Source organism: Littorina saxatilis, linkage group LG3 (assembly GCF_037325665.1).
Source record: "Littorina saxatilis isolate snail1 linkage group LG3, US_GU_Lsax_2.0, whole genome shotgun sequence".
NCBI classification, from domain to species: domain Eukaryota; kingdom Metazoa; phylum Mollusca; class Gastropoda; order Littorinimorpha; family Littorinidae; genus Littorina; species Littorina saxatilis.
This window is the reverse complement of record NC_090247.1, coordinates 38015487-38029702: the sequence shown is the minus strand read 5'-3', so window position 1 is coordinate 38029702 and position 14216 is coordinate 38015487. Positions and strand designations below refer to the sequence as shown.

Genomic DNA, 14216 nt, shown 5'->3' with positions numbered 1-14216 from the left:
AGGGGGTCGGAGATGCTGGGTTCGGCGAGTGTCGTGCGATATACGAAAGTGACTGATTCACCTTCGTACTCGCTGGGACAATACTGTTCTGTTAGAGACACGTGCATCACGTCATGGACAGACTGTTTTGGCGACACTTGTCCCAGTATCGTCCAACCCAACGGTGTGAGAACGGCGTATGGGTCTCCCTTGATGACTCTCTCTGGCATGAATAGCTCTGCATGATCGTAGCCAATCAACAACCCGGGAGTGCAGCCTTCGAGCAATGGGGGAATCTCGCTGGCAATATGGCTCAAATGCTTGATGTTACGAGCGGTCTCTGATGTTGGTATGTTCTCAGTGTCATTGGTGAGATGGTCCGTCGTGTAGAGCGTTTTCAGGTTGTGGGAAACATTGGAGTTGAGGGCCTTGACACACAATCCGGTCACTCTCTGACATTCGATATGAGTGTTCTGAGAAGTCATAGTGTTCAGCCTCAATGACGCTGGCTCAGAATGAGTGTTCAGCTTGTCACTCAAAGATTCAGTAACGAAGGAGATGCAAGACATGGTGTCAAGCAGCGCGTATGTCGTATGCTCTACCGTGGGATTCTCTTTCGTCGAAACTCTGACCGGAACAATCATGGTAGCTCTGACTGGTCTGTCTGACTTGTTGGTCGTCGCGAATGCTGATCCAGAGGCAGAAACACGGGCATCTTGACTGAGACAGACAAACCTTGAAGAATCTGGCGGTCCCCGGGCATTCCGTTGCTGATTGGGAAACTTCTTCCTGTAGCTAGGCGCTCCATGCAGCATAGTGAGATGTGGGCCTTGGCACTTGTCACATATCGCCCTGGTAGTGCAGTCTACACTTCTATGGTCAGTCTTTCTGGCACAGGAAAAGCACAAGGACGCTTCGTACATGAAGTGTTTCCTGTCCTCAACGGGAATCTCATCGAACCTCTGGCATCTGAGTAGAGGATGAGAAGAAGAGCTGGTCGGAAAACGAACGGCACAAAAGGGACAGACTTCGTCGCAGTTCGTATTCAGGACAGTTTTCGCGTGATGCTGACAAAGACATTTGTCACACTCTTGACATGCAGATGCAGTAGAACAATCCGTACTGTACGATGTTTTCTTGGGGACTGATGAACTGGCGGTCTGTGAGGTGGAAGAGGCGGCAGATTTGCTGGAGGAGAAAAGGGGCTCGCAAAGGATGTCTGCCTCTGTCTTGATGAAAGCTGACAACTCCTCAAAGGTAGGGTAGCGTTTCTTCTCGTTCTTGGTCTTGTTTACTTTCCGCACCCAGTTTCTCACCAACCAATCTGGAAGCTTGGTCATGAGTGTCTTGTGATAGGCTGGGTCTTCAAGATTCTGTAGCTGGCCTATCACTCGGCTCGCCACAAGGCATTGTCCAAGAAAGTCCGAGAAGGCGCGGAGGGCTTGTCCATCTTTGGGTTTGATTACCGGCCATGCATCTAGTTTCTCTCGGAAGGCTCTGGCAACGACGAAAGAACTGCCGAACCTTTCCTCCAACGTCTGAAGGGCCTGCTGATAGGCCTGGGCATCCCTGATCAGAAAGAGTCCCTTGACCGCATCCTTCGCCGGACCGTCCAAGTACTTCTCCAAGTAGAGGAGCTTTTCCTCTGCAGAAACGCCCTGCCGCTCAATCAAAAGAGTGAATGAGGACCTCCAGAGAGGGTACGTCAAAGGATCTCCTGAAAACGTAGTGGGCTCCTGCGTCGGTAACCTGTTGATCAGGAGAGCCTCAGCTAGAGTACGAGCTAGGGCAGAACCCTCGGAGAGCGCTGGCTGGCCTTGCATCTGAGGAAGGTATGCATCTTGCCCGTAGTAGACGTCTGAAGGGCTCGTGACCGGAGCCTCTTGAAAACCATGCTGTGTGTTGTCAGTGTCAGGAGCAAAACTTGCAGCGTGGTCATATTGCTGCGTTTGCATGGGAGGATGCATGACAGAAGGCCCATATGCAAAGTTTGGCACATAGGTCGGAGACTCTCGGGAGGTCATGGCAGGAAAAGGACCAGGGAAAGGCCCGGGAAAAGGTCTCGCTGATGGATTGAGGGATTTGTGAGGGAAACGGGAAGGCGCGTAGATCTGGCGAGGACGATCTTCGTGGCTTGGAATCTCAGCTTTGACAAACTGAGGCCGAAAGGAGGTCGCGAATTGGCCTCCGACTCTTGTCGTCATCGTGGTGGCTGTAGTCATCGTCGTAGTGGTAGGAGCCGTGGCTGTGACCGCTGCTGGAAGTGGGTGAAAAGCGGAGACAGGTTGGGCAAGGGTCCTGGAGATGCCTCGAAGAGTGTCGCGGATATCCTCGGCGGCCGACTGGAGATGCGAAGGGGCATAAGCCCTGACCTCCGTGGGCTGCTGAAGTGGCGGGAGTCCAGGCTTGGCTGCCGCAGGCTGATGTTGCCCAGAGACGAGGGTGTTGGCTGCCGGCTGGTGACGCGGGCGGGCGTAGGTGTCGGCTGTCGCAGGCTTATATGTATCTTGTGTGTGCTGTGTGTGCCTATCATACCCTACCGCCACATCTCCTATGCTCTCTATGTGTGTACCTACATGCAGGGGGTTGTGAGTACCTAGGTACCTATCAATGGGGCTGTCACGAGGTAGTTGGGGCATGAATCTTTCTCTAGCCCTTTGCTGGTCTTCTATGTCAGTTTTAATGATCTTAAAAACGTCATGCTCTTCTTGCATCTTGCCTTCTCTCTCCACCCTCTCTAGTGCAGCCTTAACTTCCTTTTCTTTTTTCTTCAAAGCTAACCTTTCATCTTGAGCTTCTCTCTCTAAACGAGCACACTCTCTTTCCAACTCTCTTTCCATCTCTGCCTTCTTCTCAGCAGCCAAAGCTATAGACCTCTCCAACTCTCTTTCCAACTCTGCCTTCTTCTCTGCTGCCAAAGCTTTAGACCTAGAAGCCTTCTCCTCTAAAAGCAAAAGAGTCTCTTCTTGTCTAGCCCTTTCATCTGCGACCATTTGCTGGGACTTAAATCTCGCTGCGCTAACCGCCAAAGAAGCATCTAGAGAAACCTCTCTAGCACCTCCAGAAGCGACTGTGGAAGTCAAGTCCGAGCTGGAGGCGTACGGGTCTAACTTGGGAAAGAGTCTGTGATATTGTTCTTTGAGCGTCTCCGTTTGCATGTGCATATCGCTCAGATCCTCTTCTATAGCTACATCACTTTCAGCCACTTGACAAAGCCTCGAGTTCGCTACATTTAGCTCGTCTAGGTGCTCACAGAGGGTTATTTTACGAGCTTTAAGGGCTCTTCTTTTGTGTGGTGTCTCCCTAAAGGCTGTGCACAACTCGCTGATCATATTCTTATGAGCTCGGCTTATGGCCCAGTACTTGTCTGACAGTTCCCTCACCTCAGCATTAAGTCTAGCCCTAACAATGGCGGGGCCTCTTTCTTCTCTACTTCGCTGAGCGAGATGCTCTGCACTTGCAGCCTGTTGGGAGGGCTCAGTTCCTAAACCTTCCTGTGTAGGAGAATGTTCAGCTTGAGAGGGAAAGTTATCTGAATTCAAAGTGTCTTAGTGGGGCTCGTATGTTGCAGACGCACTCATAAATCATTCACATCTTGCAACAAACACCATACTTTGTGATATTGTTCCTTATAATTATTTAAGGGATTTCAGATACAGAGCCACTTCAGAAATCGTTTTTTTTTGTCTTTGATAGGGAATAAAAGGCTGCATTTACAGCAGACGAAATTCGTACCAAAAGCGCTCAGCAGTAAATATTCCCAACTCAGCAAATGTAAAATTCAATGGTTTACCATGCACCAGAAGTTGTCTGCTGATAACACATGCATGACATAAATACTCTTATGGGTATTTTTGTGTTCTGGTATTTAATTTGATCGTTTTTAGAATTTTATATATCCGCAGCATGAAAATTCAAGATGGCGGCCTCCACAACATTGCGTGTTTTGATTTGAGCGAAACTTCGCGGCAACGTTTCTGAAGGTAAGTTTTCAAGAATACGCATCCATTCACCAATGTCACATCATTTTACTGTTTAATTCTCCCCTGGGGTCTGTTATTCATCGGGTGAAGCGCTGAAATGCAGAGACTTTGTTTAATCTTGCAATAGCTCATCAGCTGGATTGTGATGCTGATAGATCTAGATCTATCTGTTGATTACAAGTAAGGAAATCATGATCGCCACGCTGGTGATTTTAAACAGATTAAACGAACTTTGAATAAAAGGCGAGGAGAAAGAGATTGTTCATGGTATGATAAATGATTAGTCCTGCCTACGTTAAGGACTTCCATAAGGTGGGGAGGGGTAGAGTCAAAAACTGAGTGAGGGTAGGCCAGATAGTAGGATGACCAGCTGGAGATAAAAACACTCCACTCCCCATGTCTTTACAGTGTTGTGATCAAACTTTCAAAGACGGTAGGTAACAGACAAAAGCATACAGTGTATGCTAATCAAATGAGATAAGTGGTTTTGAAAAATGAAGAGGTACCGCTCTTTGAGTTTTACAATTTTGGTTTGTTGCTCGTTTCTCATCCTTTTGCTTATTTGAAGTTGACCGTGCATTGGTGTGAATTTTATTTTTACAGGATATATACAAGAGTTACACCACATGCCGGTTCCTGGGAACAAGCGTTCTGCATTTATTCCGGTGCCACAGAAGGGAGCCGATTTCACTAGTAGTAGTACTACTGTATCAAGGTTTGTTACCTAATACATCTTAACAGTAAGATATTTTTATTTGTATTAATTGGAACATGTTTGCACATCATTTGTAAGCGACCTCTGTGAATTTGATGGGTTTAACGTACGAACCCTCACTATGGTCAACATTCTGTTAGCGACTGTTTGAAACGAATAAATGTAGCGGTCAGAAAGATTCCAGAATCAGTTGGGTCACTGGAAACTGTGTTTGTTTGTTTTTTAACCTGAAACAGTAAGAATTATACGAATTCATGAAATACAATTTTCTTTCATTTTGGTCTGTTGTGTGAAGACTTGCTAACCCGGCTTTGACCGACTCTCTGAGATAGTAAACATTATTCAAATACATTCAAATAAAAATGTCACTTTTCATCTTTTGTGTGAAGGGTACCCCAGGCTGATTTCCTGCACCATGGATGTAGAGGAGGCCAGACAGTCTGCTTCTCATTCCAGCTGTGTTGCGTTTTTTTCTGCTCGTGAAGTGTATCGCCACATTGCCAAAGCCATTGGCCAAGAGAAGTCACCCTGTCTGCCCATTTTGCATAGCCTTACAGGCTGTGACACTATGTCGTTCTTCACTGGTATTGGGGAATCAGAAGGCTTGGGAAGTATGGCAAGCATTTGAAGACGTCACTCAAACTTTCTTCAGGTTGTCTGCTCCTCTTTGTAAGCTGAGTACCACTGACAGGGCAGCACAAGAGCTTTTTGGTGTACATCTGTAGGACAAAACCAGCAACGTACTGGGTGTAAACAGTGCTAGACGGTACCTCTTCAGTAAAAAGAGCTGCCAAATTGACCATAATCCCCTTACAAGTGAGGTGCTGCTGCAGGACATGAGATTGAGAAGAGCCATCTACCTATTAGACTTCCAAACTCTGTGGGCTGGCAGTTCAAGGCTGGAAAGTGGGAGTCATTCTGGACGAGCTTTCAAGAGGTATCCAGCGTGTGCCGAGAACTCATGAGGTGTGCCTGCAAGAAGAGCTGTACAACAAAACGCTGCAAATGCTGCTAAGAAGGACTGCAGAGCACAGCTCTCTGCAAATGTGCTTGCATGCCTGTGAAAACTGTCAACATCTAAACTGTGCAAAAATATTATTGCACCCATTTTCATACCCCAACTCAAACTTTTATTCCTGTGTCATTTTATTCAAACTGTCTATGCCATTAAAGGCTCGCATCTTCGCTATCTGGCACATTTTTTTTTAACATCATCATTTACGCCGTCAAAATAAGGATACCCTTGACGTGACAAAGAGATGTGACAAAAACTTCGGGTACCTTTTAAAAAGCCGACGACAATTCCTGAGGCACAACTGGGTCACTGTTGTATACGAAGAGAAAGTCAACTTGATTATCCATCCAGAACAGGTTGTTTTATTTCGCCATCTTGCATATTTCTAGTGTTGTGCCATTGTACCTACTGATGTATGTGTCGATCTCACGGATGAGATGTTTATGTGTCAAATTTGAGGGATACCCAAGTCAACTAAAATCCATGTATTTTAGCAATGACCAAGTGGGTTGCGTTGAAACTTTCAGGAATGTGTGTCTACGCAAGAGGCGTAGTTCAACCGTTTGAGTACACTTTCAAATCTTCACGAAATAATATTTTAAAAACTGCCACAGGTTTGTTGGCTTACATCCCACATATTTTTGACTTCGCATGTATATACGACAGATGGTTGTTTCAAGTACTGCCAAAGTTTCTTTTGAGTATAGACACTTGCCGGAATGTGCTAGTTGTGTAAACACATGAGAACAAACAACGTTTTCGAAATACAGCGATTATGAATTTTAGTCGACTTTTGAGTTGATACATTACATTTTTATCAGTTTTATTTTGGGGGTACCCTTATTTGGGCGGCGGTCAAATAACCCATGTAAAGGCCACCTTTTATCTTAAAAGTGTTCCAGTTAGCCAAGTTGAGTGCCCTCAATAGCATACATTGAATATAACAGCACAGGAATGAATGTTTTCGTTTTGGTATGAAAATTGGTGCAATATATTTATTTTTGCACAGTTTAGGTAATCCACAAATTGTTCAACCCTGCCACCCACACCGTCCAATCATTCTCTGCACCAACAATACATGTATTGTTTTGTTTAAAAATGTGTTTGTGTTAGTTTCTATTGCAAGAGAATGTCTTGTAGCATCAAAAATGCCTAAATACCCTTTTATTGGCGGACATTTTGAAAATTGTAAAAAAACTACTGATTTCTTAATTTTTTCACGGTGGCTCTGTATTAGGTTTTGTTAAGCAAAAGCAAATGTCCATTTACGCCAAATTTGCTGTTAATCACATGAAGTGAAATATGCCTAACATACCCAACCGTTTACACTGGCGGCCATTTTGAAAAATTGTTTAAAAACTACCCATTTTTTTTATTTTTCGCGATGGCTCTGTATCAGGTTTTGTTAAGCACATAAAACTCTTCATATTTGCTTAATTTGGTGTTTGTTGCATGATTTGAATGATTTTGCAACATAGGAGCCCCACTATCTTGGGTCTGAGTGGGTTCAGCTAGAGTCTCTCCCTGAGCGCCATCACGGTCGCCTTCATTCTTACGACTATCAGTGTCCGAAGCAAAATGTTCATCCCTTTCTAACTTCAAAGTGTAAGGGGATAACTCGGCACTCTCATGAGAAGGTAATTTCTCATCCATACTTTAAGTCAAGTGAAAACGTAGAGGTTAACAAAGACTTGCGAAATATAGAGAAACAAAATTCAAAACGGCACACCTCGGGTCACTCACTAGAGGGGAAGAAAATACGAAGTACGAAGTGTGCAATGCTATGGTCAACAAACCTAAAATAATGCCTAAGTTGCTCTGCTCTGGGCCCGACAAAAATAAATTAAAATATTGTTCGCTAGATACGAAACACAGTTCCTTTAAGACAAAAGGTTCATGATCTCTTCACAAGATTCGTAAGGATAAGAAGTTCAAAAGTCAGTGGCCCTAATCACAGGCCTACAAAAGTTCATAAAGTTCTTTCTCGAAAACAATCCAAAATGTTCCAAAAAATATCAAAGTTTCCACTGTGCTTGCCCTTGAGTAGCTGTAAGATTTTGTGATGGCTTATATAAATTCTGGAGGATGTAATTTTGGTGCTATAAAGAACCGACGCGCTCACAAAACAAAACGAACACTAGAATTGGAACATTAATTAAAGTTTATTGTGAATATGTCGATGTCATAGTAATTCGGAATCAGCTCATAATATCAATATATAAAAGGCTAAACATAAATCTATGGAGAGGCTAAGTAACCTATATAGGAGCGTGGCGGAAAAACTAATCTAAGTTTAGAAAGCGAATTAAAGCTAAAATGTGAAGTAGAAAGAACTAGCTTAGTGAGAGTGCAGAACAGTAGAGTGTGAAGCGTGGAGCATGGAGCGAGAAGCGCGGAGCGGTGAGCGAGAAGCGCGGAGCGGTGAGCGAGAAGCGCGGAGCGGTGGAAACTGATAGAAAAGAAAAAACTAAACTTAGAATTCGAAACATCAAACTAAACATCAAAGGTGTCCTAAAAACATAAACATCAAAGGTGTCCTAAAAACATAAACATCAAAGGTGTCCTAAAAACATAAACATCAAAGATGGACGACAAAATGGCGGCCGAAACAAGATGGCGGCAAATCAATAAAAAATCATCAAGACAAAAATATGTTAGAAAAACCCTACATAGAATAAACGTAGGACACAGAAACGGAAAGAAGACAAAGAAACGGACAGAAGACACAGAGACGGAAAGAAGACAAAGAAACGGACAGAAGACACAGAGACGGAAAGAAGACACAGAAACGGACAGAAGACAAAGAAACGGACAGAAGACACAGAAACGGACAGAAGACACAGAAACGGACAGAAGACAAAGAAACGGACAGAAGACACAGAAACGGACAGAAGACACAGAAACGGACAGAAGACACAGAAACGGACAGAAGACAAAGAAACGGACAGAAGACACAGAAACGGACAGAAGACAAAGAAACGGACAGAAAGTCATAACAAACAAAGATTCAAAACGAAAATTACACGAATTCGGTAAATAAAAGAAACATAGTCAGAAATGGATACTCGCCTTTGACAGCATCAATAATCTAAAACAGACTCAAGGCGAGCAACTGAACCTGAACTACAAAATAACTTAAAACAAAACTGGAGGCTGGCAGAAAACACTGGGCCCCGGAACAGAGCAAAAAAATCTATCTATCCTAAAACATCTTGTTCCGTGAACGGCTTCCCAGTAAGTGACGACGAATACAGGCTATCCACCACAGAGGTGAACTAAAAATTACTGCGCGTTACTACAATATTACTGTTGCAAAACATGCGTCCCGTGCTCTCCGGGGAAAAACTCCATAGGCTGTCCAGCGTGAGCCATACAGGCACATGAAATTAATATCAGAAACACGCCGGCCACACTACCTTGTTTATAAATTAGTTCGTTACAATATTTAACGTCATTAAAACAAAACAAAGTTCGTACCAGGACGCTCATACTTAAAAAAGAAAACTAGAGGATAAAGAGCGAGCTAGACCCGCACGCGAACCTACAGAGGTGGCTGCAAAATGGGAACAAATAGGGACAAAAGTGAAATAAGATAATGAAAGTGAAAGAACAAAAAGGGAAAGCCACCACCACGGAAAGTCGCATGCGAGTCAAGCTAAAAGCATGACTAAAAAACACAAGCAAAACAAAAAGAATCTAAATACACAGAAGGCTCCTTAGCAGGGGCATTCACAAACAGTATGACTGCCTATAGTGGCATGAGGGGCGGTGGTGGGGAAGGACATACATATGAAAGCCTACTAATTGTTTGCAATACAAGTGCACTTGGGAGTTGTAACCCACAAATGCAGAAGAAGCGGAAACAAAAAAAGTCAAGAAAAATGGGAAATAGAGCCAGAAATTTAGTCTTGCAAGTAAACATAACAGTCGGTGTAAATCCTCACACTTCCACTCTGACATTTTCATTTTTGACATTCTGTCTCTGTCATTTTGTCTTGTCCAGTTCTTCAGTACGGGTTTGTGACCATCTTCGTGGCTGCATTTCCCCTGGCTCCCCTCTTTGCTCTGCTGAACAACATCATCGAGGTCAGACTGGACGCCTACAAGTTTGTCACGCAGTGGAGGCGACCTTTGGCAGTGAGAGCCCAGGATATTGGTGAGTTTTGATACGGTATTACTCCCACTCCCCCCCCCCCCCCCCTAAACACTGACAAAAATCTGAGAAAGCCAAGTCTTAAGAGTTTGAAAATCACAATGACTGACTGACTAATTAAGTATTTTGTCCCAAGTTCTAGTGACTATATTAGGACATGAGGTGTTAATACTCTAAGAGAAAGAGAAATCACAAGAAATTTACGGAAGAAAATTCAAGAAGGTGAAGAGTTGGGGGGGGGGGGGGGGGGGGGCTGAAATCCAGGCGTCTGAAGGTGTACACTTACAGAAACACCACATGTGCACGGTCATTTGAATGTTATCTAATTCGTTGAAGTTTTGGTGCATCAATGAGAGTTGTGAAATGAGTTGCTTGTGAATCTTTCAGGAATTTGGTTTGGTATTCTGAGAGGCATCACCACAGTGGCTGTCGCATCCAACGTGAGTTATTTTCCTTTCTGTTCTGCTTCTGTTTGAAGGGTGTGTATTTTGTATGTTGCTACAAAATTGTTAGATAACAGTAATGATGCTGTCTGTTTGTTACAGGCTGAATACTAGGTAAGACTGAGGACAAGAAAGTCATATCGAGTGGACTATGTCTATCTAAATGCAGTGTCTGCTTGATAAGATAACTTTGTCTTTAAAAACATGTGCATCGGAACTCATCTGCCACTGTCATCATGTGTACGTCCTGAGATCATCTGCCACTATCGTCATCTTTACATCTCATTTCGCCTTCAACAAATACAGCTGTTGCACACTACATAAAAAAGTAGATATTTCCCAACATTGTCTGTGGTGAGAAGAAGAAGTTAAAAAAGGGAAAATAGAGAGAGAGAGAGTTGCTGGTTTGTCTTTGTGTACATAGATACTGTTCACATGCATCATGAAATGTCAAAGCTATCGTTGAACATTCTCTCATCTTGCAGGCTGCCATTATCGCCTTTACGTCAGAGTTTGTGCCCAAGCTGGTCTACCGCTATGGCTACAACAACACTAGTCTAGAAGGCTATGTGAAATTCAGCCTGTCTACATTCAACGTCTTAGACTTTGAGCCCCAGAGCGAACCAAGAGATCCCAACAAAACAATTTCCAACGTGCAGGAGTGCATGTAAGCATCACGCTTTGGGAATCAATCATCTGTTTTCAGTGCAAAAGAACACAAATTAGTGTTGGTGTCAGTGTTAATCCGACGTATTCTGCGTTTTGATGATAATAAGGATGATAGTACATGTAATGAACTGATTGGTTCTTCTCACAAGAGCTTGTGGCAATGAACGAGAAATGGGTATATGCATGTATGCAAACATTGAAAATGAAAAAGAAAAAAATAATGTGTGTAAAAACTTGAACACAAATCATACTATACAGTTTGTATGTGTGCGTGCATGTGTCTTTATGTGTGTGTATGTCAGTGTGTATGTGTGTTTGAGTGCATCTATGTACTTGTATCAGTGGTTACCCAAAGGTAATTTTGTTCTGCCTACATTGCAGGTACCGAGACTTCCGACACGGGCCGGATTCTCTAAACAACAAGTACGAATTCACCATGCAGTACTGGCATGTGCTGACAGCTCGTCTGGCCTTTGTCATTGTGTTCATTGTGAGTACTCCATGTAATGTATCTTGTCACTGGCTGTGGAATAAGCCTGACTTGCAAATTCTAGAAATTGGCCCTTGACATAATCAGAAATAATTAATCGATTTAGTATGTGTGCATCTTTGTCTGACAATGTTACTGTATTTGTTTTTTTTTTCTTGATTTCCACAGAGGAATGGCAGAAACAGTTTTTGCACAAGATAAAGATATTGTAGGGGAAAAAAATGCCCGAAAGTATGCACATACACACAATTGTACACAAACACACGCACAATCACATGTACATGGTTGTCTTTCGGTCGTGATTTTTATTTTCACTCTCCTTCTCTTTTCTTATTCACATGAAGGACATAACACTTTCTGAATTTTACCTACTCAACTCTCTCTCCCTAGTAGCTCCCTCTCTCTTTTCTTTTCCACAATGAAGGACATAAAATGTTGTGAATTTTACTTGACCAACTTCCATGTCTCTCTCTCTCTCTCAGCTCCCTCTCTTTTCTTCTTCACATGAAGGACATACAAGGTTGTGAAATTTACTTACCCACGTGCATGTTTGTGTCCACTGTTGGTGTTGGTCATCCTGTCATGGTTTTTACCCCCACTTTCCATTTCTTTTCTTTTCCACATGAAAGACTTACCGTATTTGACGGATTACAAGACGCACCGTTTTATAAGCCGCACCCCCGACTTTTAACCAAAAAATTGGGACGAGCCACGTATAGGCCGCGTCACTATATTAGCCGCCGTTAAAAAAAATATAATCAGATCGTGTCAATCAATCAAAACAACCAGGCACACGAAAGTACGGTATTTGGCGAAATCGGCTCCGAGAATAAACAAGTGAAACAAAGAAGAAAAGGGAAAAAGTTTGAAGAAAAATATCACACACACACAATTTGTAACCAACACACACATGTAGTCCCGCCCGGAATAAGCTTTTTTGGGATGATTTACGACTTTATCAATCAATCAATCAATCAATCAATGAGTCTTATATCGCGCATATTCCGTGGGTACAGTTCTAGGCGCTCTGCAGTGATGCCGTGTGAGATGAAATTTTATACGGCCAGTAGATCGCAGCCATTTCGGCGCATATTTACCTTTTACGGCCTATTATTCCAAGTCACACGGGTATAGGTAGACAATTATTAACTGTGCCTAAGCAATTTTGCCAGGAAAGACCCTTTTGTCAATCGTGGGATCTTTAACGTGCACACCCAATGTAGTGTACACGGGGGGAGGTTCGGACACCGAAGAGAGTCTGCACACAAAGTTGACTCTGTGAAATAAATTTCCGCCGAACCTGGGATCGAACTCACGCTGACAGCGGCCAACTGAATACAAATCCAGCGCGCTACCAACTGAGCTATATCCCCGCACATTTCGAGCAGACGAAAACACAACATGGCGGCTCTCGCTCCTCCAACTATCGCGAGACACAAAAAAACGAAATCTCGCGCGCACAAGATCCTGATACATCCGGTGTTTCTCTGTACGCTATCTTGTCACGACGACTTGTTGACAAACGAAGATTCGCGAAAGAAAGAGAAAAGCGCCGAGTCTTGAGTAGAGAGCTAATAAAGTACCAGTAATCGCTAATCGAGCGAAATGAAAATCCGCGGCGACTTCCATTAGGTGAATGCTATTCAAGTTTAGGTAACGTTTTAGCCGCATCTTTTTATAAGCCGCAATGCGATTTTTTTTTTTTAAAGTCGCGGATTGTAGTCCGTCAAATACGGTACAATGTTGTGAAATTTACTTACCCACCCGCATGTTTCTCTTTGTGTGTCCACAGCTAGTGGTGGTCTTCCTACAGTGGTTCATCTCCTTCCTGGTGCCGGACATTCCGCGCTCCGTCAAGATGCAGATGCTGCGGGAGAAGCACCTGGCCAAGGAGTCCATCCTGGCCGCCGAGACTGTGCGGCGCCAGCGTTTCGGCATCGGGGGCAGCAACAGCAACATCTCACCCAACAAGTCACCCAACAAGTCACCTAATCAGAGACACTCCCAAGGTTTTTTGCCCAACGAACAACCTCTGTACTGAGCGTTGCGTTCAGTTTTGAAGCCTGTTGTTGCTTCAGGTTCGGTTTGGGTAACGTTGAGATCTGTAATGTGTGTAGGATGGTATCTTTGCCATGAGAGGAAGCTCTTGGGTTGTCGAGGGTATCCTTTCATTGCAGGAATACATTGTTGTGATTGCTTTGGTGACTTAAAGCTGTGCAGTGGTCTAGTGCATTTCTCAAGCAATGGACAATGAAATTCTGGATTTGTATTCAAACTATAGTAGCGGCACCATTAAGACTAGAAAACAAATCTTGGGGAAAATCAGGCCTCAATAGGGTCTTAAAATAGAGGCACATTTACAGAGGTATTGAACAGAAAATCTGAGGAAGCAGGGAGGAAGTCTTAAATCAAAGGATCTTAAGGGGAGGTGGGCCAGTGCACTACCTTTTTTTTAATTTTCAATGTTTTATTCTGTCTGAATGTTATTTTATGAAAGAAATGAACAAATGATGACAAAGAATAGTCACTTTTTGTATTTTCGGTTGCTGGTTTTTGTTTTACGCGACAAAAACAGTCAAAATACAGACAAAAGTGGAGTACAGGAGATACACGGATTTTCATCAGATGTGATTGTCACACTTCTAATTATTGTTTTATTTTATCCTTCTGGGTATGCTCTAGGGGATTACGAAGCAGATCTTGTTTATTATATTTATATTTGGAGTTAGGAACACTTCTTTGTTACAACTGTCAAACTTTAGGGTAACG

The 14216-nt window shown here is 43.4% G+C and overlaps 1 protein-coding gene across 4 annotated transcripts in view; it reads left to right on the top strand.

The window, feature by feature from the left end:
- LOC138962288 (anoctamin-4-like) overlaps positions 1-13739 on the top strand; it is an 83048-nt gene extending 69309 nt beyond the window's left edge. For all 4 annotated transcript variants that reach the window (XM_070334042.1, XM_070334040.1, XM_070334039.1 and 1 more), the window contains 5 exons: positions 9696-9848; positions 10233-10285; positions 10774-10955; positions 11339-11447; positions 13240-13739. In XM_070334042.1, coding sequence (XP_070190143.1) covers positions 9696-9848; positions 10233-10285; positions 10774-10955; positions 11339-11447; positions 13240-13488 — 746 coding nt within the window. In that variant the 3' untranslated portion in view covers positions 13489-13739. The remainder of the gene's footprint in view (positions 1-9695; positions 9849-10232; positions 10286-10773; positions 10956-11338; positions 11448-13239) is intronic.
- Positions 13740-14216: the final 477 nt, after the last annotated feature.